At 34.3% G+C, this 26781-nt stretch overlaps 1 protein-coding gene across 5 annotated transcripts in view; it reads left to right on the top strand.

Annotated features, from left to right (window-relative positions):
- LOC105216112 (tyrosine-protein kinase Fer) overlaps positions 1–26781 on the top strand; it is a 76415-nt gene that overhangs the window by 12718 nt on the left and 36916 nt on the right. For all 5 annotated transcript variants that reach the window (XM_011190423.3, XM_011190421.3, XM_011190420.3 and 2 more), the window contains exon 3: positions 1905–2092. In XM_011190423.3, coding sequence (XP_011188725.1) covers positions 1905–2092 — 188 coding nt within the window. The remainder of the gene's footprint in view (positions 1–1904; positions 2093–26781) is intronic.

Below are 26781 nucleotides of genomic sequence, written 5' to 3'. Positions count from 1 at the left end.
ACTGTATTTTATGTACTTTTCTGCATTCATAATTTGCACAGTTGTTGCTGGCAATTAAAACAAATTGCAACTGCAATTAATTACAATTTCCATTCACAACTTTCAGGCCAACAGCGATTTATTGCAATTTTACAATTTTTCGCCTGCTTCCTTATGTTGTGGCATTGCGTGCGCAGCGAGCGTGACTAAATGCGCTAAACGTTAACCACAAAAGAAATATGTATTAATTAATTAATTAATAAATTAATAAATAATAGAACGATAGCAATAAGTAATACAAAAATCAGCGATAATTTAAGCAAAATATTCGCAGACAAAATTAAATAAAAAATTCACATTATGGCACTTGTCTACAATACATAGTCTGTAGTTGTTCTGCTAATGCAACAATAAAATATTGCCACATCAAATAGTTTCAATGAAACATTTAATGCGACCATTTTATCACAATAATAACAACAAATATCAAATGTTTAGACTATTAACCATTTTATTGCAGTAATTTCTATTGTTGTTGGTGCGTATGTAGCGCTTTGTCTATGATTTGTAGATCATTTTCCGCATTTCTGAAGCAAAAACAATGTTGCTTAGGTTGAAATTAAAACAGTAGAATATATATACTAGGACTCTTATTCGAATAACCCGAAAACCGATTATTCGAATATCCGGTTTGTAACCGTTAGTATGAATATTGAGCGATTAATACTAATGTTGCGAGTATTCGAATAGTCGTTCTACTACGATTATTCCACTATTCGAATAGTCGACAACGAACGGTTAACCGGATAGTCGGAAATGAGCGGTTAATCGAATAGTCGACAACTTACGACTATCCGGATACTCCAAACCGAATATTATTATTCGAATAACGCCCTATCCGATTAATTCGGTTAGTCGATTAGTCGAAAAGTAAGTAAAAAAAAGAAAACATTTTACTAATGCTTTTTAGCCGGGTCATTTGCTAGAAACATCAGGGTTATATAGTTAACCGATGTGAACAATTTCTTCGGAGATTATATTATTACCTTAAGCAGTAATACATGTCAAATTTCGTGAAGATACCACGTCAAATGCGAAAATTTTCCATACAAGTCATTGATACCGATCGTCGTTCGGTTTGTATGGCAGTTATATGCTATAGCGTACCGATTTGAACAATTTTTTCGGAGATTAAATTATTTCTATGAACAATAACTCACACCAAATTTCGTGAAGATATGTAGTAAAATGCGGAAGTTTTCCATACAAGCCGTTGATTCCGATCGTTCAGTTTGTATGGCAGCTATATGATATAGTGGTCCAATATCGGCAGTTCCGACAAATGAGCAGCTTCTTGAAGAGAAAATAACATCTGCAAAATTTCAAAACGATATCTTAAAAACTGAAGGACTAGCTCGTATATATACAGACAGACGGACATGGCTAAATCGACTCAGTTCAACATACTGATCATTTCTATATATACTTTATAGGGTCTCTGACGCTTCCTTCTGGGTGTTACAAACTTCGTGACAAACTTAATATACCCTGTTCAGGGTATAATAATCGTTTCTCCAACATAAACTCTATGAAAATTTAGGAAGACCTTATAGAACTGATATTTGTACAGACTAGAGCTCTCCTATAGATCTGCCCTAAATTGAGAGTGAAGATGAAGAATGAACATGATCATTCTATCATCAGTTCATTTCAGATTCAATATGGTTGAGATTTGAAGAGATAGATTGTAACTAAACGATTTGACCTTTCGATTTTTATGATTCTCTAATAATTTTGTCTGCCTTAGTCAAAGGTCAAGGTTAGATTACTCCAATCTGTTTAGTATTTAGTTTTAGTTCTATTTATGAATAATTTTTTGGAATATCACATAATTAACATTATATTTTATTAAATCGTCTTTTCAGGCAGCCTCATAACGAAAGCCTGGCGCTCCTATATGGATGAATTGGATCATCAAGCTAAACAATTCAAAAGCAATGCAGAACTACTTGAAGTTGTCTGCGATAAGCTGACACATTTATCACAAGATAAACGTAAAGCACGCAAAGCTTATCAAGAGGAGCATGCCAAGATTGCAGCGCGCCTTAATCATGTAAGTTTATTGGTGATTATTTAACTTTATTTAAGATTATTTAATTGATATTAAATTGAAAAAAAAAAATAATGAAATTAAAAAGATTTAAAAGTTATTAAAAGTGAAGGGGAAAGCAAGCAGATATGTTTGTGAAAGTATTATTCATTCGGAAATGACGAGAAAAGCAGAAAAGTGGACACTGTGACCCATATTAAATAATGAAGCTTCATTCAAATCATTTGATATCAGTATTGACTTAAATTGTTTGTCAATTGAGGCAAGTTTCATTCAAGTAGATATATGGTCTCGAGTCAAATTGACCTATGGTGACTTTCGTAGTGTTAAAGAACTCTTAAACTCTCTTAATATTATGTTTCTATGATATGTTTTAACATACAATTTATTTCTTATAAAATCATGGTTTGGACACACGCTTCACCTTAACCTTGATTTTAAAAATTTTGTATTTTATAGGTTATGATACTACACATTTTCATGCAAATCACTACATTATCTACTTACAAGCAAACTTTACTTGTACAGTTTTTAAAACCCCATTAAAACTCAATAACCTTACAACAATAAAAGTATTTATGGCAAATGTGGGAAACTTTGAAGCCGCGTACAATTTAAATGCATAAAAATTGCACGTATAAAAATATAAATTTATTATTATTTTCATTTTAACCACAAACATTTACGACGCAAACCTTTTACACGCACATTTGCCTAGAAAAATTTTATTGAGTCATAAACTAGTATGCTAGCGCTGAAGCACCGGGAGTTTCGAGAAAACCACAAAACGCGTTGAACATAACGCAGCACGTAAACATAAGCATACATATGAACATATAAGTATGTATTTACATATTTTTCACTGTGGCTCCTATGCCGCACACCTGGCTGGCCAATTGTAATGCGATATGTTGACAATCAGGCGCAGCAGCGCAAAAAAGAAAAAGAAGAGGAGAGTATTAAATATTTAGTGCTTTTCTACATAAAAAATTGTGAACGCGCATAGACAATTCCAATGCAACGCGCAGCCGGTTCATTGTCAGTCAGTTGGCGTTTCAATCCGTCATAGCGTCAGTCAAGCGCTCATACAAACACTCAGTCACTCGATCATTCATCGAGGCACCGAGAATATTGCAACAAGCACCCAACAATTAGCCGGTCAACTGTTGCCATTGATTGACAAGGATTTTTGAGAGAGACACATATGCACTTATGAGTATCATTATACACAGTTCCATTGTATTGTTTGAAGCCATTTTTTGATCACTCTTATTGAACAATTCTTCATGCTACTCACATAAAGTGGCAAATTAATAAAATAACAAATACAAAAATCAATAATAAAGAATAATTGAAAAAGACACCTCAATACCTTCTGATTTCTTACTTAACATATGTACGCAAAGAGTTTTATACAACAACAATAAAGTTATTGTAAACATTAACAAAAAGCATAAAGATAACCATAACCACTTAAGCGGCTTAAAGGTGTGCTTCGACATCAACGAAAAAAAAAATTGATTGCGTCGACAGACAGACAGACAGCGCGACGAGTTATGTTGTTGTACCGAGAAGAGTACTACATGGCTACAAATTTCTCGATATCATAAGTGGCAACAATGTAATATATATTTTTATGCGTTTTCCAATGGCTGTTGATATCATCAAAAAAACGGCGAGGTATTTAGCCGTTGAAGTGCTGCTTCTCGAACTGATAAAATTGTATATAATGGAAGTGCGTGGATTTTATTGCCAACTACTCTAACTAGAATTATGAGTACTGCTGAGTGCCAATATAAAGTCATTTGTAATTGAAATGCCGTTGAACTCTAATATTTTTTGCAAATTCATAATTCATGTAGACAGATATATGTAGATCGCATAGATAGGAACATAGATGAGCATCTTTTGAAGTTGTATAAATCTAAATTTAGTATAAAATCTGCTAAATTTTGCACTTCACTTTGTACTGAAATACTAAACCAAATGAGAAAGCCTGAAAATTCAGATTTTATAGCTTCCAAAAAAGTTTAAAGTCAAGAAAAAGAAATTTTATGTGAAAAATCAAAACGGTATACCTTTACTATTCACTTTTTTTTAAGTTTTAGGATATTGAAAGCATGAAAGCTCAAGTAAAAGCTCGTGCCTCCGAAAACGTTTTGTTAAATTTAAAATTAAAATTAATAAAATATTCCATTAACATTTAAAAATTTTATTTTAAGCTTTACCATATTCAATATATGTATGTAGAATAATACAAAGCTCAAGTGAAAGCTTATAACTTTCAAAAGGTTTACCAAAGGTATTTCTTTAATATTTTATTTTAAGCTTTAATATCTTCAAAGCATGAAATCTCAATTGAAAGCTCATATCTTCTAAAAAGGATAAACATATTTATCAAATCATGTATTTAAAAAAAAAAATATTTCTTCAAATTTTATTTTAAGTTGTAACATATTTATAGCATGACAGCTCATTTCTTCTAAAATCTGCAAATTATATGTTATTTAAACCAAAAAGGTAAAGGTTTTAACATTTCAAATATGTATTTTGAGCTTTAACACATTCAAAGCATAAAAGCTTGAGTGAAAGCTCATATTTCATCAAAAAATGTATTAAGCTATATGTTTAAAACAAATAGGTATTTATTTAAAGCTTTAAAATTTACATTGACAATTTCCAAAATATGAAAGCTCACGTGAAAGCTCATATTTTGTTATTCAAATAAAAAAGGTATTTCTTTAAAACGCCAAAATTTACTTAAAGCTGTATCATATTCAAATATAATTAGTACATTATTAATTTCAAATGAAAGCTAACATTCATGGATGTGAAAGCTCATGAAAAACTACTGAAATTCACACTTTTTTAAATTGTTTTTCGGAACAAATCTCACTTCATTTATACAATACTAAATATGAGCAAATCTTTGAGGGCTTGATTGAGTCACTAGCTTCGATATTTAATACTCATATACATTAATTTAAGTTTATTTAACAAAATGCATGCTTTATTTATATTTTATTAATTTATTTGCTTATCTTGCAGAATGATTTTTAATTTACTGAAATGCTTATGTTTTAATTATGCCATTAAAAGTAATATTCTCAATCGAACACTTCAAAAGTAAAATATTACTCATGATTTTTGATTGCTTCGCTTATCTTTGCCAATGCGTTGAGCTTGAGTTGCGGAAATATGAGCTAATCAAAATATTTATAAATTTATACGAATATAAAATATTCTAAACAAAGTAGCCATCAGAAGTTGTTTCTACACCAGCAAATGAGCTTAGGCATGCAGAAATACAAGTATATATGTATATATAGTACTATATAATAGTATATACATATGAGCAAGCCATCCATCCATCCGCTACAAACCGAAGAAGTTGCTACACTAGCAAATGAGCTTAGATAAGCATTTATACAAATATATATGTATATATAGTATATAATAGTATATACATATGAGCAAGCCATCCATCCATCCGCTACAAACCGGTTGAAATTCGGGCATCTGCCAAGCTAGCGCATAAATTCGACTATGTACTCGTAAGTAGTATTCTTTTTATGACCAAATAAAAATCAAAATTATTAATTTCTCCCCAAATGTTTACATAGAAATTAGCTTATTGCCACAAAGCTTTCGACATCTGCAAAGCACATTTGTCGCCGCTTTTTGACACACTTCCCAGTGACTTTATGCACACATATGTTCGTGGTCTGTTTGTTGATGGACCCGTCAGGCGCAAGAAAAATGCGCTCGACAAATTTTCCGTTATGCTTTTGCCGCTGTTGCCGCGCTTGAACTACAACAAAATACTGCAACATATGTAAACAAATTGATGGCTGACTTTTGAGTAAAAAATTTCATTTGTTTATTTTTACGAATTGCATCACTCGAATGCACTCCACACACATACCCATTATGTGAATATACCCACTCGTGAATATTTGTGACAATTGTTGAGTGCTCAGGCGGCTGTTGCGACTACTCTTCGCATGAATCAGCGCGCAGCGAACGGCGTGTGGCCTCTTCTATTGCGCGCTTCGTCGCAAATTGCCAAGAAATTGTCAATTGAAATAGTTTTTACGAGACTGTTGCGATGTGCCGCATTTATTAATTTTTATTGTGTATGTTATGCTTAAATAAATATATTTAAATTCTTTTAATTCGATGTAATAATTGCGCTTTATTGAGATTTTAGTAGCTGAAGCAAATTGATTGAGCGCCATACTCATAAAGTCTTGTTGAGGTTATGTGATGTTGTAGGAAATGTCAATGAATAGATTTACATCAGAAATATATCAGATTCATACTAGTTCAAAAGAGATGGAAAATAAGCTACTTCAGTTTTTATGTTCAGAAATAATTTTAAATCAATTTTATTTCGGTATTTGAATGAAAATCACGAAATTAAAAATTTAACCGGTAAATCCCATATAATTCTATAATTCCTTTTATTAATTTCCCATCAACATAATTTAAATTAATTTGCCATTGTTATAATCCACAACAATAATATAAAAACAATACTGTGGGTGAAAATCCTGCCAATTTGCCCAACCACTTCACGGCGCCATTGTGAAAATCCATTTTGAGTATTCAATACAATGTCTGTATAATGCCATTTGCATGGCGATTAATTACCTTCAATTAATATTGAGCACCAGTTCGGTTTTTGTTTATGTTTTTTTCTGTTGTTATGTTATTTTTGGCGCACCGCAGCGTTTTAATTTATGTTGCCAATATACAATATTGACTCTGTGTGAAGTTGGCTGGCGCTCATTGCCAAACCCACGGCAATATGCAATCTGTTTTAAGCCTGATTAATGCTGAAACATATAACATGGGGAGCTACAAATAACAAGTGATATGGAGATAAATAATTATAATGCATGCATATATTGAGATAACATCAGAAAGTGAGATGGATGTAGAAACAGTGTAGTCATGAACATTGGGCATTGTAAGAATGTAAAGTTGTTCTTTTTTAAGGGCTTTATGATTGAGTTATATCATACTACCTGGCCCACATTCGATTTTTCTTATCTCCCATGGTTTTTGAGTTTATTTCTCAATAAATTTAACTTTAATTTGTTAAAGTCAGCCTAAATGTAGGCAACATTTTTTATCCGTAGAATTATTACCTATATTTAGGCGTGATAAATAAGATCAAACTTGATGTGTATTGATCTTAAAAGGCGTCTTACTTTGTCCAATCAGTAGACTATGTAATTTCTACGTTTTGATCTCTACTTTTCCTTTGTTTTTTTTTACGATTTCTTACGTTCGCATCCTAAATGTAGGCAATATCTTTAAATTAAAGAGAAATTGTGTAAGTAAAGTATCTGCGCTAGTTTTTATAATGTTAAAAAATGGATAAACAACTTAAGATTGTTGTTTGCGATCAATTCTTTGTATACAATCCTAAATTTCAAAAAAAAAAAAAAATTGGTGAAATAAAAAAATATATTCTTTTTTGCATAAGAGGTTACAAACCAAACCATTTAATACGTCATGTTTGATTATCAAATAAAAAATATAATTAATATAATGTTATAATTATGTATAACAAAATAAAGAAAAATTTATAAAATTAAAAAAAAAAAATTATAAAATTAAGTTATTGTTTTTTTTTATATATTTTAAAAAATTTTTTTATTGTCACGATTTTTTTTGCCTTTCACTGTATGTATATAAATAAAACTGCGTTTGCAATTAAACTGTGAAACAGCTTCTTGCAAAAACAATCGTAAAATTTGGATAGCAAGCTTATTCCTGCGGAAGCACATGGCTTGCCTACAAAAACAACAATTAATATTTTGACAGCTTTGAAGGCATGCCATCAAAATAGAGCTAATTAATAGGGTCTTACAGAAACAAAAACATATTTTAACAGTTATATATTAACTAATGTGATTATGCGTAGGCATAGAGTAATAAAACACATGCATTACAACAAATAACGGTACTTTAGAGTGTTTAGTTGCCAAAATTACAACTTCAATAAGCATTATGCTCGCCAGCAGCCCCAAGCTAATATAGCAACTACAGGGAGCGTAATAACTCAATTACTAAATATATTTGGGGTTTATACATATATGTATATGTATGTATGTATGTAAATATGTATAAATTTATTGCCAAGCGATAAATAAAACTTTGAGTAATAAAGTTGTTGGCCAAGTGACAGTTTTATGTGTATTTGCGGATCACCGCCACGAAACGTGCCCAAATATTTGTGGATATTTAACCTTTGATAGTTCCTGGAGGAAAAGTGTAGACGTTAAAGGAGAAGAGAGTGAAGAAAATAAAAAAGAAAATAAAAAAAAAAAAACAAAAAAGTCAAAAAAAATCTCTGTAACGTCTTCCACAAAATTTCAAGATTTTTTTTATTATTTTTTACAACTTTGTTGTTGTAAGAAATTTTGTAGGAGTCAAGGAACTCATTTCAACACCAGCTTCAAGCCGCAGCTACACTCATACACACATACATATGTACAAGTCGACTGTGTGGCAGTTTAAGCGCAGCAAAATGTAACAGCATGTTGCCGCCACCAACAATGTTGCAACAAAACAAAGCATGATGTGTATATACACACACACAAATATAATTGTATTTGTATCTCTGTGCAGCAGTTTGTAGCTCAGCTCATTTATCATAAAGTCTGTATGTTGGCAACTTGCGCAGCTTGTTGCATTTCATGGTCAATGCACGTCTTCGGAGAGACTGAAACTATATTACATTGTTGTTGTTGTTGTTGCTGCTATAGTTGTTCTTGATAGATGTTTATGCAGCTTAAGTAACTTACATGCATGCCGCCACAAAATGCCAGTACAGCAGGCATTTAAGTTGATATATATACAAACAAACACATATACAAGTACAGTGTTTGTTGTTGTGTACCCACACACAAGTCATTGTGCGGCGCTGCAGCTTCAACCAAACTCCAACTCCAAATCGATGCATTCTTAGAAACACATGTTTATGGTACGCCAAGTGTAAGGTATGCATATATACATACATATATAGTAACAGTACATATTTGAGCATGAAAATTTGTAAGTATGTATGTGTGTGTATAAGTGTAACAACCGCTGCTGCATGCGAGATACGCAGTACATTATGCTTTTTCCATCACACCTCATCGTCGTCGAAAGCTGCCGTTGTCAGTTACACAAATAGTAAATATAATATATCTGTATGCCATAGCATGTAAGCACTTAATATTTATTGCTGCTGCTGCTGCCTGCTTGTGTGTGGCTTCTTCAGCAATTTGCCGCACATCCACATGGCTTACTGCCCTTGCACTCCCCGCCGCGTAGAAAATAATCAGAACTTCATGCGCGCTCCAACTCCAGCTCCTGCTCCATCTGCCACTAATAACTGTTGAGCTTCTAGACATGCTTTCTTCTTTCTTATACTCTATATTTTTCATATTTCCTCTAGTATCTGTACTCCTTTTACACCCCTTTTTGGTCGCTCATGGTATAATCCATTTTTCACCGACTACCGTGCACCACCGACTTTATTAAATTATAGTTTCATTCGCATTTGTTGGCTTTGACGTTGGCGCCATTTTCATTTTTATATACTCTGTGGCAGCTGTAGACAATTAGAAGTTCATAAATTGCATAGTGAAGCCAATCAAATGAGGGAATTATATTGTTGTTTCCTACTGGTGGGTGATGTGTTGAGGGATTTGAGGTATGGGATTACTGAAAGAGAGACGAAATTGAGTTCGGAAACTCTAAGCTGAAAGTACGACAAAAGTTTAAGAAACAGAATTTGGGTACAGTAAATAATTATAATAAAATCTGCGGTTTCTTTAAGTCATGAGAGTGAGGTTAGTTTGCTTCTGGAAGCTTCATGATATGTGATATAAATGAGACGATACAAAATTTGCTTATAAACCACTTACAATGACTTGTAGGGTTTTTTCTTGGGAGCTATTCGACCCTTGTTCTGTTCTGAAGACTAGTATATAACAATCCTCATACATCCACTAGATTATTGTTCCTATAAAGGATATTTATTATTATGATTGTGAAGGAGTTTATTGCTCTAAAAGGAACACAACCAGTCAGGTTCTGTAATTCACTTCCGAGTGAAATTCAAGCAAATGCGATTTCAATCCGATATTTGGTATATTTGGTGTACTGAATTTCGATTTTACTTCTCAAACTCCACATTTTTTTAATTTTCACTTTTACTCGAATTACAGAACCAGAATAATGATAATTATGAAAGATTTCCAAACTTCTTATTAGTTGTCTTTCTTCACCAAGAGTTAGAGAGTAGCGAATCGAATACATTATTCTACAGTTGGCATACACATACAGTCTCGTATCGAATACAACTCGCAAACACTAAAAACAGCGAGCAAAGATGTAACGAATAAACTTGACCTTTCACCTTCACTTTTCGACTATTGGCAAATATTGAAAATCAATCTTCAACTTTTATTGCGACTGAAGTATATCTGAAGCACTTAAGTCAGTTACTATCTGTAAATGATTGCTGGATTAGAGACCATCTGGATCATGAAAAATCCTCAGAAGGCGCATGATTTGCTATGTTAGTATCTTGGCGCCCATATTAACCATTCTTCTCGATATATTATATTGTTCCGAGCCCGTTGTAAAAAATGTACCGTGAACTTTCGCACCGCCTATAATGACGATACATACAAATTACTATATAGTATCATATATATTCAAGCAACCATTTGCACTAATATCCGCTTATATTATTGACACGTTTGCCACGCCATAATATCTTCCGGGTTAGGTTTTCTTGCGCATTTTCATTGACAACTGTGAGACTCAACGACGGCGGCGTGTATTGATTCTCGTACACTACATACATGTGTACTCATGAGTATAACTATGAGTATGCGTACTTTTAGGGCTTCATTTGTCATTATTCGTTAAAGAATTTTGTTGTGACCAAGCTGCATTGATTTAAATCAAGATTAAGCGTATAAGAAAGGTCTACACACTCTTACATACTTGTGCCTATATACATATATGAAGCGAGTTAGTTATTTAGAATCAATACAAATGCCCTGACACTCAGGGGCAATGTGCGTATGACTGACTATTCAAATTCAGTTGGAAAACTGTATGTTAGGTGTAAGGCAAAAGATGGCAAGAATAACGGAATTTTCTCGAAGTAAAGCAAATTGTACTAAGTAAGTAATATATGCTTCTGATGTAGGAAATGCCGTTTGTAAGACAGTTGGAAAACCGCAATAATTCTAATAAAATATTGTACGACTGGAAGCAGTAAAACAAATGCAAAAAATTGAAGTTCAAATGAAACCAAACTTTTTATACCCAACGCATAAAGTTTTTATTGTAACTTTTAGAACGACTTAAGGTTAATTAGAAAATTGTTATAATGTTTTAAACGAAATAAGAATAGTTTCATAAAATGTGTGTTCAAAAAATAACGGGAATGTTAAGATTTTTAATTGTTCAAAAATCCATTATCAAATTTTTTCTTCCTTGCTTGTTCGTAAATTCTTTGCCAAAAAACATAATGCAACGATACCCCAGCATCCATATTCCCCAACATGGTTTCCTGTGACTTTTTCCTATTTCCAAAAAATAGAGAACTTCAAAGGACCGTCGTTTTACAAGCATCAGTGAAAGAGCCATGGGTTATCCCAAAAATCGAGATTGAGAAGTGCTTCGACGATTGGAAAAAGTGCTGTGGTAATGAGTTCTAATTGTATGGGGACTCTTTCGAAAAAAACCTAAAATTCCCGTTATTTTTCGAACACTTGCACTAGTATTCGCACGTTTTTCAATTTTTTTTTTTATATGTGAGTTGTTGTTATCCGATCATATTTATATTATCATCTGAGAAACGATCATTACTAGAATAAGTTTGCTTCATAATTTTAATTTTTATACTCTCGCAACAAATGTTGCTAAAGAGAGTATTATAGTTTTGTTCACATAACGGTTTTTTGTAACACCCAAAACTAAACGAGTTAGATATAGGGTTATATATACCAAAGTGATCAGGGTGAAGAGTGGAGTTCAAATCCGAATGTCTGTCTGTCCGTCCGTCCGTCCGTCTGTGCAAGCTGTAAATTGAGTAAAAATTAAGATATCTTGATGAAACTTGGCACACTTATTTCTTGGCACCATAGGAAGGTTGCTTTCGAAAATGAACAAAATCGGACCACTGCCACGCCCACAAAATGGCGAAAACCGAAAACACATAAAGTGCCATAACTAAGCCATAAATAAAGCTATGGAAATAAAATTTTGTATGAAGGATCTCACTATGAAGGGGCATATTTGGATGTAATTTTTTTGGGGAAATAGGCGTGGCCCCGCCCCCTACTAAGTTTTTTGTACATATCTCGCAAACCAATAGAGCTATATAAACCAAACTTTCTGCAGTCGTTTTTTTTAGCCGTTTCCTTATACAGTCCAAAAATGAAAGAAATCGGATCATAACCACGCCCACCTCCCATACAAAAGTTAGGTTGAAAATTACTAAAAGTGGGTTAACTCATTAACGAAAAACGTCAGAAACACTAAATTTCACATAAGAAATGGCAGATGAAAGCTGCACTCAGAATTTTTTACAAAATGAAAAATGGGCGTGGCGTCGCCTACTTATGGGTCAAAAACCATATCTCAGGAACTACTCGACCGATTTCAATGAAACTTGGTTTGTAATAGTTTCCTTACATCCCAATGATATGTTGTGAAAATAGGCGAAATCGCTTCACAACCACGACTGCTTCCTATATACCAGAACTTTGAAGATGATCTGAATCGTTTACTTTACAATATATAAAGTAAGCACTAGTGAATATATCGGTGCAGAACTTTGCACAAATACTATGTTAATAGTGTGGCAGCCCCATTCTAAAAATCGCCGAAATCGGACCATAGGTTTTTAAGGCCCCATATATCGAACACGAGGACCTCGGTGCTTCTAACCTAATATTATGGTTTCCAACTTTCAATGGACTTTATACAATATATATGACGAATATGTGGGTCAAATTATGTATTATATAATATAAATAAAGTTAAATATATAAATTGCGACAGTATAAAATGTTCGGTTACACCCGAACTTAGCCCTTCCTTACTTGTTTTAATGGAATTTTCTCCCTAGCCTTCATGTAATAGGCACTTAGTTATGGTCACAGGTCATAGAGAGTTTTTTATAAGATGTGTGTCTAGGATAAAATATTTTATAGAACATTGATCGATACTGAAATATCTCTGGAAGCACGAGTCACGTTCATTGTTAAAATAATCGTTCCTACGAGAGACGGTTCTATGTAACCGGAGCGGACCTCGATTGTTATAAGGCCAAGGACTGTCAATTCGGCAGCATTTCTAAAAATTAGTTGGGGAATGTTTGAAGCCGCTACAAAAAATAGTTAAATTAAACCTTAACAGGAAATTAAAAAATCAAAAATACCTTTGTCAACTCACTAAGCATTGGGTACAAAACATCCATTTTCCCCTTGTCAATACATTGAAATTAATATCTCAATAGTTTAATTGTATGAAAGCTTATCCCAAAGGGCATAAAACCAATGAGAAATGTCTGCTTTCAATAAGCGCGCCTAAGGAGGGGGAGGTAAGCAAATATTTGCATGACTACAAATTTATAAGTACTTAGAGATATTTCTATACATTGCTTTGTATCTGAGTGTATATTTACATTCACAAATAACGTTGAATAATCGAAACTTTCTGTTTTGGGGCTGTTGGGGTGCCGATACAAAGCCAATGAAATGTTGCAACATAAATTGAAAGCAATTCACTTTTACTACTTTACTTTACTTTATTACTCAATCTCCACAATAGTGGTGAAGCAGAATGAACTTAAAAGAAGTAGCGAAGAGTAGAAGAACTCCCAGCTGCTGGCGAGAAACGCTTCAACATAAATTTATCTATATCTGCAAATGGACGAGCATGCATAATTTCAGACAAAACTAATATGCCACTTCAGCGCCGATACACGTCCACGAAGCGGACCCTTCAACAGTAGAGCCAGCAAAAGCAGCAACTTCAATAAAATTCCCCTTTGCCAAGGCGGTCCAAGCGGAGCGAGCTTGCGGCCATGGAGTTATGCTTGATTAAAAATTTCTAGAAAAATGGGGACAGTCTACTACCACTACACTTACATACATATTTTGTGCTATTGTATGGAACTCCTCGCCTTGTTGTTGCTGTCGTCGTTTGTGGCGAAAATAAAGAAATGCTTTTTATGCATTTCAAGTGCTGGCGCCAAAGTTTTAATCAAAATGCTCCAAATGAGGGCGCTGAAGCACAGACAAGCACAGACCCGCCATTTGTATAACTGTAATTGGCGTGTGTCTGTTTGTGTGTGTGGCAACAACAGTGTTGGTGCTATTTTTTAGCGCGCTTGTTGTTTTGTATTTTGCTCAGCATAGTGCTTTGCGTGCGAAGTAACAGCAAACGGCAGCAGCAGACGCGTCATTGGTAATGGAGATTAAGTGCGTCTGCGTTGCTCAGCTGCGCTTTGGCCACCTTATTCACAGACCTCAGTATATATTGCCGTTCGTGCACTTAAAACTAAGTTGTGGCATGCAACATGGTGAGGAAGCGTGCGGCAAATGCAAATGCTTTCAATGCGCTGCTGAGCTGTATAACTGTTTAAATATATTTGTTTGTATGTGTATGTGTCGCCTAACTGTTGCAAAGTGTCAGTAGAGTAGCATGCTTTAGGGCGCTTCGATATTTTAGTGGGCGTCTAGCTGCTATTGTTGTAGTTGTTGCATATACTTTTTAATTGTCCTTTTTGTTATTATTTTTTCAGCGCCATTCAAGTGTATGAGTGCACACGAAATTTTGTTTCAAATGCAAACTTGCATAATGATCAAATTCACAATTAAAATACGAAAAAGAAAAAAACAGTTTCAAGTGCTTTCTGAAGTGTTAATAAAAGCGAAAGTAGTGGCATGAGCGTGATTTCAAATTAATCTCGTCGGAAAGTGAAAATATTGCACAATTCAGTATTGGTTTTGTTTTTAATACTTTTGAAGTAGTTCATTCATATTTTTTGCTGATATTTTTCCATCATTATCTCATGCGATATATGTTAGTATTAACTTAAATAACCGGAAGCTACACTCGAACGTGCTTAAAGTGCTTTAATGTTATTTGTGTTTAGATTAGATTATAGATTAGTTTATAGTTTTTATGCATTATTTCTACTGATTCAGTTTTGATTTTGTTTTTGAGAGACTATTGTGGAGCGGTTTTTGTGAATATTCCTTAATGTTATAAGGTAGTTAGTAAATATAATCTAGGAAATATCAAAGTCTAATCGATTTTGTAAGATCCTTGAAGATAAAATATTCTGATATCAAACTGTTAAGTCAAAGTCAGTCCTTTCGTTCTCAAATTCATTTGAGTTTATCGATTTCACATTTTCTGGTACATTATATACATTAGAAATACAAAGGATATAATCTATGCCTCTATGATGGTCACTCCAGCAAGTTTGATCATGTTTTGGTTTTCATGTCCTGCGAATATGGAGGCTGGGCATGGTTACAGTATTGTTTTTTGGACAAGAATTCACGAACGAGCAAGATTTTAACGAATGTGAGCTTTTAACGAAAGAAAATCGTCAATATCATAAAAACAGGTCTCACCTTAATGTCTTCTACGGACAAAGTAAGTAATCAATACAGCTGAAATTTTATCACACTTTAACATAGTAAAAAATAATAAAAAATAATTTTGACGGTTGGAAATTTTAAAATTCCCGTTATTTTTTGAACACATCTGTCTATGTCGTGAAATGGGTGGATATTTTACTTTCTGGCCAAAAAAACTGGAACCCATTTGAACTCTCTACTGTGTTAAATTTTACCTTTATTGGTCCGAGGAAAATTCGATCCTTTTCTTAAACATATGCCAAAATTTATTGAGTCGATCGAAATTAATGATTAGTCTATACATATTTATGAACGGTGGATATTGACATTGAATCTAAATGTCTTTTATTATGTCTTGAGATTGTCGTTAACAAAGACTCGATATGATGTAAGGTCGTCGAGTGGTTCATGTTTTTTTGCTTCTTGTTGAAGAAATGACACGTTTTTGAAATAGTAGACTCCTCAAAGAATATTTTCAAAACAAGTAAAAGTTCTCTCACCGAGAAGAAATATCATACCTCTGATCTAGACACCGTCTCTAAAAAGCTTCCTAAAGAATTTAATGATTTTAATAAATTTCAATGATTTTCATAATTCTTAAGCTCTCCTTTATAATATCAGCTTTTATTTACAACAAATATTCCAATCTCACCTAATCACTTCTAACACGCAAAATACAAAGACAAAGCAATTTTATTGCATGCTATTTTTCCAATTTTTATTTACACTTTCAAGCAAGTTTTGCACACAATTAAGCCAGCTTTCGCACAACCCGCAAAAATATTTGTAAAATTACACCAATTAAGTTGCAGCTGCTTCTCGTACAGTTAGTAAACTTCATCTTCAAAGAATCATCAGTTGGTTGTCTCATCTCACAACTTCGCAACTACCCAACGGAGGAACAAAGAAAATTAAACCCGATTGCCAGCTCATGCAAATGATTTCTGGAAATGCTGTCATTATCAACTTCACTCACTTTTGCCGCCACCGTTACGACAGCGAGTGCCAGCGCAGTAAGAACGTGTCAGTGTGTTGGGTGTGCCAGCGGTTGAGCTGAACTTGAGTAAGTGAGTATGTGTGTGTGTGAGGGGGAATTTCTATTGAAAGTTTCCGTCATCGAGCTGAGTGTGTTCACCCACTAAACAGCGAGAGAACTTCATTGTTGATTATCGTTTTGCGTTTGGCAGCGAAAGTTGCATGTTGCATCGGGCAAAGGAAAAGTTTGTTGACATTGCGACAAAAGTCCTAAATTACCGCCATCCAAGAAGCTTGAAGTTGAATGCTAGTCGCTGCCCAGACTCTTTGTAGCTTCTTTAAAGTAAGTATGCAACATTGCCTTCGCCGTGAACTTTGAACTTTTGTATAACTGTAATAAAAGGAAACTTTGTTTCAAAACTATTGCCTTTGTTGTTGTTTTTGTTTTTTCTGAGTAGTTGGCTTGTGCATATACATATGTATATGAACTAGTTGTAAGATTGAGTTGAGCTCTTTGCCCAGTTAACGGTACTTACATATTTAGGCAAGTGTTTGTAAGTGCTGCAATAACAACACAACAACAATCATTTTATTTGCCTTAAATGTTAGGAGTATCCCACATTAGTACGCCCACTATCCCTACTATACATAGATACATATGTACGAAATACGCCCAACTGCAGCCGTTTTAATAGTTCACTCAAATTATGTGTGGGGACCAATAAACATGGCAAATATATTGCCAAAAGTTTTGTTGTCTTTTTTTGGGGGTTGAGGAAATATTTTAGTTTTGTTGAGGGATAATTTGGATTTTATTTACTTTCTTTTTATACCCTTCTCAATGAAAGAGATAAATAATACCGTAGAAGATGCAAATTTATGGAATAACTTGTTGAAGTTATAAGGGCCCTAGTGCGCCCTTAAGTCTGCCCGATATTTTCAGAATGTTGTTGATTCAAAATTAAAGAAGCAAGCTAACAAAGTCTGAAATTAATGGTTGATTTTATTTACTATAGACACTTTGCGTCCATAAATGAAAGTGTGTTCTGTAATATAACTACAAAATTCAACTATTATTCAATGTAATGTCTGCCTATAATTTGTACTATAAGTCATTGCAATTATACATAGGTCTGATCTCACATTGTACCAAAGGTAAAAATATTTCAATGAAGAGGAGAAATAATATTTCGAATATGCAAAATGATGTGATGAAATATAGCCTTCCCCATAGGCCTCTCTTTCATATTCGATATACTATTGTTGTTGTTGTAGTGATGAAATAAATTTACCGACTAATTTTATGGAATGCTTCCGTGTTGACATTCTTTGAATCGATATTAATACGGGTCGGTTTCGGTCAAGTAGTCTCTACTATTGTGGATACTGATTACGTCGAAATGATACATTCTTTCCAGTTGACTTGTCCATGGGTTGCATTAGTAAATAACGCCCACTGTCTTGGCTTTGAGTGTACTGTTACCCTTTAGGAGTTCAGTTCTATTCTACTTCAAGCCCGCTGTCAAATCCAATTTCATCGAACATTTTTCAAAAACAGAAGCATAAACATTGCCTACATCTAGGCGCATGAAGAATTAATGCTTTTAACACTTAAATGGTTGAATATAGAGCTTAATTTTGTTGTTTTTGGTGCCAATATTTTGATGTTTCAATGTATTTTAAGACACTTCTACATCTTGCGAATGACATCGTTCGCAGAAGAGAAAAAACATGCTTTTTAGACATCACAGCTTTCAGCTCTTCGGCTACCCAACACATTCTTTCAAACAAAGTTTCTCCTGACCATCAAACTATGAGGATTTGCTACTTTCAGAAAATGTTGGTGGTTCCTATAGGAAAATTCTGTAAAATATTTTTTTCATCGAACCGCTCAAATGTGCGCTACTGAAAGCAATTGCCTCACTGTTCCGCTAACCTACCTGCTATAATATCCAATGCATATAATTTGAGTACATATTTATATATATTCATATCTGCGACATATTGCAACAATTTTACAGCTTTATAAATTCATACAAAAAGCTCTACACATAAATGACACAACAACAAATGTTTACACACTCATATCCAGCAGTACGCCTAGTGTGCACGCCCGGCTGGCTGTCCATCTCACCGACTGCCGGTGTCAACGCAGTCATGAATGTTGTTGGCGCTTATGCTATATCTATTATATGTGTTGAACATGTCCAGCGACCCTTTGAAAGAAAATGCACACAAATCTATATCAGTATATCTTTAGAAGTATGTACGTATGTGCGTTCAGTTGAACGTGCCCAACATATAATTGCGATATAATGGATTTTACCATAAATTCACTGCAATTTTGTCCACAACTCGAGAGTATGTACAGCTGGGCAGCCAACCGTTGAGGCGACCATTCCACATCGTCACCCTGTCACTGTACCTAAATGCATGTGTTGCTGTGTATTCATGTTGATATGCGGTTATTTGTTTACATTTTACTTGCAACACACCGTCGCATACCTCTGCAGCGCTCATCTCTCTCCTCGGCGACAAAGCCGGCAATGTACACATTATCTTTTCTATCGCTTGTTGGCTGCTTTGTGGATTGTTTATTTTGCGCCAACTCGTCTCTCTTTGTGTGTGTGTGTGTGTTTGCTTATCTGTCGGACAATCAATCCACCACTGTGTTGCCAACAACTGACTGACTGACATTTAAAATTACAAAAGTGAAAAGTGAAAAAGAGTAAGCAAGGCAGCGAAGCGCATTGCAAGTGAAAATCGCATTGCAAAATTGTGACAGCGAATTTTGTCGTTTTAACAGTGCGCGCCTACAAAACAAACAACAATGAATGAAGCGCAGCGACTTCGCGCGAGGAATGGCGTCAATGGATTTTCCGCCAATATTGTGACGCAATTAACTGGCTGTCAGTTGCAGGCTGTAGCTACACAAGATGCACAAAGTGTAAACAAAGGAAAACATTTTGTTGCATCAGCTGTTGTACGCTCGGTGGAAACTTTTTTCCATTATGGCAACGGGAAATTTGCAGTTTGTGATTACATAAAAAAATATGAAAGGCTTCCTTGTGAGCTTGATGCCAGCAGTGGTTAAGGGTTAAGAGTTATCAAAGAGTGTCTACAATTTTAGCGAAGGTTGATATGCGACACTTAAAGAGCTGTGAATATGAGTATAAGTTCGGATGTGAGTATGAGTATAAGTATTCTTATAAATGTGAGTATGCTTTCAAATATGTGTATTTCGAAATATAAGTATGAATATGCGTATAAGTAGAAGTATGCGTATAAATATGAGTATGAGTAGGAATACAATTATGCGTAAGAGTATACGAATAAGATCACGATGTAAAAATGTACTCGAATGCGTATGAGTACGAGTATGAGTATGGATATGAGTATGAGTATGCGTACGAATATAGGTATGAGTATACATTTAAAATTACTTATGGAGTATGAATCTAACAATTTTATAGACCACATAAAATTAAGTGACCTCCCAAAACTTGTTTACTACCATATCCTTTGGTTATTCCATTGGTAAACCACAAGATCACATACACCACAAATTTCATAAATGAAATTACAATTTAACCACCGCTTCAAAAACGACCACCAGGCTGCTGCTGCTTTACCGCTACCTCCAAAATTTCCCACCAAAATTCCAAGCAACAATGCCAATTTGTTAGGCGTCCAGTGAAGGCGGACGCCGGAATATGATTTTCCTGGCTAGACAGTACATGACATGGACACAACAGACGCACACACAACATAACCAACACACACCATGTGAAATACTCGTGTATTAACACTTACTGAAATTTGCAAATTTCTGCGGCACTTTGCAAAAATTTGCCCTAAAAACAACAACGTAGAACAACAAAAAAAGAGAAGAAAATACAGTGAAATCAAAATTTGGTCACCCTCCTCGTGGTGTGTCGTCGAAAATTGCCGGCAACATGTTGCGATTGTCGCCGCAATTCTTCCATGGCGCTTACATCCTGCTGAGAGGGTGACGACCACAAACACAAAAACACACATGTAACTCTGCAAATAAATTTGCGTTTGTATTTTGCAACCTCCCATTCGTGGTTCGTGCTTCGTGCTGTTTGTTTGGTTGGTCCTGTTGCCATGGTTTCGTTTAATTCCATGTCCAGTGTCTACCGGCAACCGGCAGCCGGCATAAATGGCTTTGGTATGATGTCGCCTGAGTTGTAGTTGGAGTTCGGGTTGTGTGGCGTCTGCGTTTGTGGTTACACGTTGCGGCTAACACTCCTCATCGCATGTCCACCAGCATCCCCAATTATACGGCTTGACTTTGATATGTCGTTTCAATTTTTTCCTCACACATTCTACACGTTGTCAGATCCATAACGACAACTGGAGATTAGATGGCTGCTTTGTTGCCTTTTCACTGGCATTTATTTTGATAGCAAGCACTGAAAGCGCATAGCCTTAGGCATTGTTAACGGATTAACAGTGTTGTGTTGGCTTTTGGCCGCTTACTGTGTGGCACAATGTTGGCTGATTATTCGGATAGCAGCACTGTTTTGTTAGAAATTGAATGAAACAATGTATTTCTTATTTTTTTTAATTTTAATGAAACATGAGAGAAATGATGGATAGTTTGTTAGTAACTAATATCGATATGTTTATATGATTTTTATAATGCTTCCGAGTTAATAGTATTTTAATAGAGAACTGGGTCCATTTTGGTTATGTAGTCTCTGTTGTTGTAGGAATTGATTCCGCTGGAATCATACCTGCTTCCTAGTTGACTTATCCATGGGATAATAAAGTAAATAACGTTCAATGTCATAATTTAGTGTCATGATAGTCAGTGTACTGTAACCCATTATGAGTTGGTACTATTCTACTTCCAGAATGCTGCCTACATTTTGGCGAATTAAGCATTGAAGCTTTTTAACTTTAAAATAGTCGGATATAGGGCTTATTTTTCTTGATTTTTGTGCTATAATTTTTATGTTTCAACGTAATTTATGTTAAAGAAAAATGTTACCAAAAATTTATGATATTTATAATGGACATGGATACTACTTATTATATTATGAGGGATTAAAATTCTCTATATTTTTGTCAAGACTATTCTTTTATCAAGCTCGAGAAGGAATTGATGGCAAAACAACAAATTCTAAAAATGACAACGGATATAAAAAAAAATATTTATTTTTACCAAAGTCACATCACTGATATGCTCCTAAATGTAGGCAAAGTTTTTTATTTTTATTGTGGAACAATAATTATAGGTGGAAAATATGATTAATTTCTCGAATAAATTATGAAATAATTAACGAATCGTTAGAGACTTTTGTAATATTTAATTCCCTTTAACTAAAATTTGTATGATATTACTTCGATGTATTTTACTATATTATCTAGTATAATATTTATTTTGTATTTATTTTGTGAGTTCCTTATTCTATAAACGCAATTTCATTCCGTCGCTATAAATTTATGAACAGGCCATAGATATGTAAACACAAGCTCGCCATATGAGCTAGCTTTCTACTCATTTGTATAAATATGTATAAACTGTGTATGAGTATACGGGTACCACCACTAACCACGTACAAATATAGCTACACGCCCACCTCGCAACAAATTAGCACCTAAATTTGCGTATTTATTTAAACATTTAACCTCATTTCGATTTCCAAAAACTGAACTAAAACACGCGTACGCAAGAAATTCACGCAAAAAGTAAACAAATAATTTTAAAAAGTTGTAAATCTACCAAAAAAAGAAAAAAAATAGTGCCACGAACACACCCATAGCAGATACACAACCTTCTTTGAATACTTCCAAACGCCAACATTGTCAACTTCTCTCGTTTTTGTATGTTTTGCACAAATTCATTCTTTCCTTTTTCGGGCGCACATTAAACCGCTCTAACATTTCCGCGACGAGCGTCGAAATGAAAAAAAAAATGCACAAAAATACCGTAACAGCGATGACGATAACGCAAAATGTAAACAACATTAACAAAGCGATTTATTGTCGACAAGGGAGCGAGTGGCGCACAGTTTGCACGACGGAAGGGACGAAGAAAGTTCCGCCAATAAATGCACACACTATCGAGAGAGAGAGCGAAGAAAAGAGGAAATAAATAAATATTGAGTGGTGTGAAGCGCCATGACATGCTATCTACGCCGGCATGCAGACAGAGAGACAGCAATCAGCCAGACGCATTAAATGCGTTGAATTGCCCTACAAAACGGCCCGTCGCCGTGGCGTATACGTAACCCCACATGCACGCATTTTACTACACACAACGCTTCGGCATTTAGTTTCCCTTTTTTGTTTGCTTGGCGCGCCACAACCACTTGTGTGTGGGCATAAAGTGTGATTCTATTTTGATTTGTTCTCTGGCACATGCTAACATACATACATACATATGTATATATACCGCATATTGTGCTTCGGCTCGCAGCAGCAGTGGTTGTCAGATAGCTCGTAGGCAGACAGCAAATGTTTTTCTCTGCAATTTATCATCGCTTCTATTTTTAATTACACGCTTTGCGTATTAAGTCTTTTCGGTTATATTGTGTTTCGGCACATTGTCTGCGGAATTTCTTTGAGTTTTCTTTAATACATTTATTTTGACAATAAAATCTACATGTGCACTGCAGAGAAAGCAAATATTCGTATATTTATAAATATCAAATTAGCTATTTTGTTCTCTTATTTAAACTTACTAGTACTAGTCCCCCTGAATATGGGAATATATTAATATTAATAGAAATATTGCTAATTTCTACTACTTTTGCTAGAAAAATAAATTTTATTTAACTAAGAAATTAAATATAGTTAATGACATTAAAAAAATTACCTTATGTTCATTGTTAAATTTTATTTGACGAATAACTATGTTAATTTTCGAGGGTGAAATCACTGTACTGTTAGAAGAGATATAACTATATAGTATAATAATATGTGATTAAAAACTTATAGAGAAATCTGGACTCGTTCGTGCCATAATTCTGTTGATGTTTCATTCCAGTTTCTGACCAGTTTATAAATGCCGGCACGTGATCTTTAATTTCTCTGCATTTTCTATATTTTCTGGGGCAGTGTCAAGTATTGTAATTTTTATCTGAGCTGTTACTACTGAACCTTGAAACAATTAATTTGGAGTGGTAATATTCTAAATATCTATATTAATTTATAATTCTGGCTCACTGGTGCTCATTTCTTTATTTTGTGCTGTATACATTATGCCAAATTTTATGGCAGTCCTCGTTAAACTGATTAAATTGATAGTCACTCCCTTCGTGTACAAGTTTTTCGGCCCAAATTAGTCAAATTTGTAGATGTCAATCAAGTTGGCATAAAATGACGCATCACTATTGAAATGAAAATTTGACTTTTTTCTCGATGCTGTTTGTGTCATTAAATTTTACATAATAAAAATCACTTGTTAGTCTGCAATCTAGTGTTCACCTTTCAAATATATTTCCAATTATGTTATAAATATGAACTCATATATAATTTAGCGCCATCTGAGGAATAGTTTTATGGTCCGAATGTTTTATTTGATATGATTTATTGAACATTGGATGGGTTACTTGGAGTTCAAAATGTATTGAAACAAGAAAACACGTTAACTTCGGCTGTACCGAAGCTAATATACCCTTCACAGGTACATTTCCTTTAGTAACTATGTGTTTAAGCAAATCGAAAGACGTAAGAAAAAGTAAGTAAAACAAAGAAACCATTTTACTAATGCTCTTTAGCCGGGTTATTTGCTAGAAACATTAAGGTTATATAGTTAACCGATCTGAACAATTTCTTCGGAGATTATATTATTACCTTAAGCAGTAATCCATTCCAAATTTCGTGAAGGTACCACGTCAAATGCGAAAATTTTCCATACAAGACATTGATACCGATCGTCGTTCGGTTTGTATGGCAGCTATATGATATAGTGAACCGATCTGAACAATTTTTTTCGGAGATTAAATTATTTCAATGAACAATAACTCACACCAACTTTCGTGAAGATACCACGTCAAATGCGGAAGTTTTCCATACAAGCCCTTGATTCCGATCGTTCAGTTTGTATGGCAGCTATATGATATAGTGGTCCGATATCGGCAGTTCCGACAAATGAGCAGCTTCTTGTAGAGAAAATAACATCTGCAAAATTTCTTAAATATATCTTAAAAACTGAAGGACTAGTTCGTATTTATACAGACGGACAGACAGACGGACATGGCTAAATCGACTCAGCTCAACATACTGATCATTTATATATATACTTTATAGGGTCCAGACGCTTCCTTCTGGGTGTGACAAACTTAATATACCCTGTCTGTTCAGGGTATAAAAAGTTTATTTTGCATTGGTGGAATATACGAAAATCGTTATCGAAAATAAACATTGTTGTTGTGGTTTTTCAGAGAGTTGATGTTAAGATATTTTTATTTGGGATGAACTGCTATGTAGACTAGTCCCATATTTGTAAATCTTTACTCTTACTACCTTTTCTGAAAAAAGATAATACAACTCTATTATAATTGAAGATGAGTCTTGGAATAACTGTTTATTATTTATGTTTCTACAGACTTCAAGAATAACTCTCATTCAATGCTGCTAGAAATTAGCTCTTCCGTTATTAACTAAACTAAAGTTAGTTCTTATTATTTGATGATTTTACTTCTGTTATTATATTCTCCAGATATTGAAGTTAATATTCTTGAGGTCAAGCAAAAACATATGACTTTCGAAAAGCAATTTAAACAAAACTATAATAAAAGCAATCTTAGAACTATTATTTATGAATATTTTATTAATATTTTTACTCAAAAAAAATCACTGAAATTGACTAAAACTCCCGCTTAAGAGAAACATTATCTTCTCTTAGATATGAATATGTATTTTTATTTTTATTTTTCCTTTGCTAATTTGGCAACATGCCACAGCGAAAATGTAAGCAATATGGCGCATTAAATGTTTCGAATCGCCTCCTTCTGCGCGCAATTTTATTCTAATAATTTTACATACTAACGAGATAATATCTATGTGATAGCATACATACCATTAAACATATACCAAACTTAGATATATATGAGCAAACAAAAATCATTTCATTTAGTGCATTTGAGGTTCATATATTCCATACAGTTCCCTAGTGTTGTTGTTGTTATTGATGTTGTCGTTGTCAACGTCATGATTGTTGTTTGCAAAAGTGAAATTTATGTTGACCATCGCCGACTGCCAAACGGAAAATTTATGGGGTACATTAAGTGCAAACACACACACACATATATATATATAGATATTTGTAAAGGGTGATTTTTTAAGAGCTTGAAATCTCATCGGTTCTTTATTTGAAACGTTAGATTGGTTCATGACATTTACTTTTTGAAGATAATTTCATTTAAATGTTGACCGCGGCTGCGTCTTAGGTGGTCCATTCGGAAAGTCCAATTTTGGGCAACTTTTTCGAGCATTTCGGCCGGAATAGCCCGAATTTCTTCGGAAATGTTGTCTTCCAAAGCTGGAATAGTTGCTGGCTTATTTCTGTAGACTTTAGACTTGACGTAGCCCCACAAAAAATAGTCTAAAGGCGTTAAATCGCATGATCTTGGTGGCCAACTTACGGGTCCATTTCTTGAGATGAATTGTTCTCCGAAGTTTTCCCTCAAAATGGCCATAGAATCGCGAGCTGTGTGGCATGTAGCGCCATCTTGTTGAAACCACATGTCAACCAAGTTCAGTTCTTCCATTTTTGGCAACAAAAAGTTTGTTAGCATCGAACGATAGCGATCGCCATTCACCGTAACGTTGCGTCCAACAGCATCTTTGAAAAAATACGGTCCAATGATTCCACCAGCGTACAAACCACACCAAACAGTGCATTTTTCGGGATGCATGGGCAGTTCTTGAACGGCTTCTGGTTGCTCTTCACCCCAAATGCGGCAATTTTGCTTATTTACGTAGCCATTCAACCAGAAATGAGCCTCATCGCTGAACAAAATTTGTCGATAAAAAAGCGGATTTCACATTTCGAACCGA

The sequence above is a fragment of the Zeugodacus cucurbitae genome, chromosome 2, assembly GCF_028554725.1.
Source record: "Zeugodacus cucurbitae isolate PBARC_wt_2022May chromosome 2, idZeuCucr1.2, whole genome shotgun sequence".
Lineage (NCBI taxonomy): Eukaryota > Metazoa > Arthropoda > Insecta > Diptera > Tephritidae > Zeugodacus > Zeugodacus cucurbitae.
This window is presented reverse-complemented; position numbering and strand designations above follow the sequence as displayed.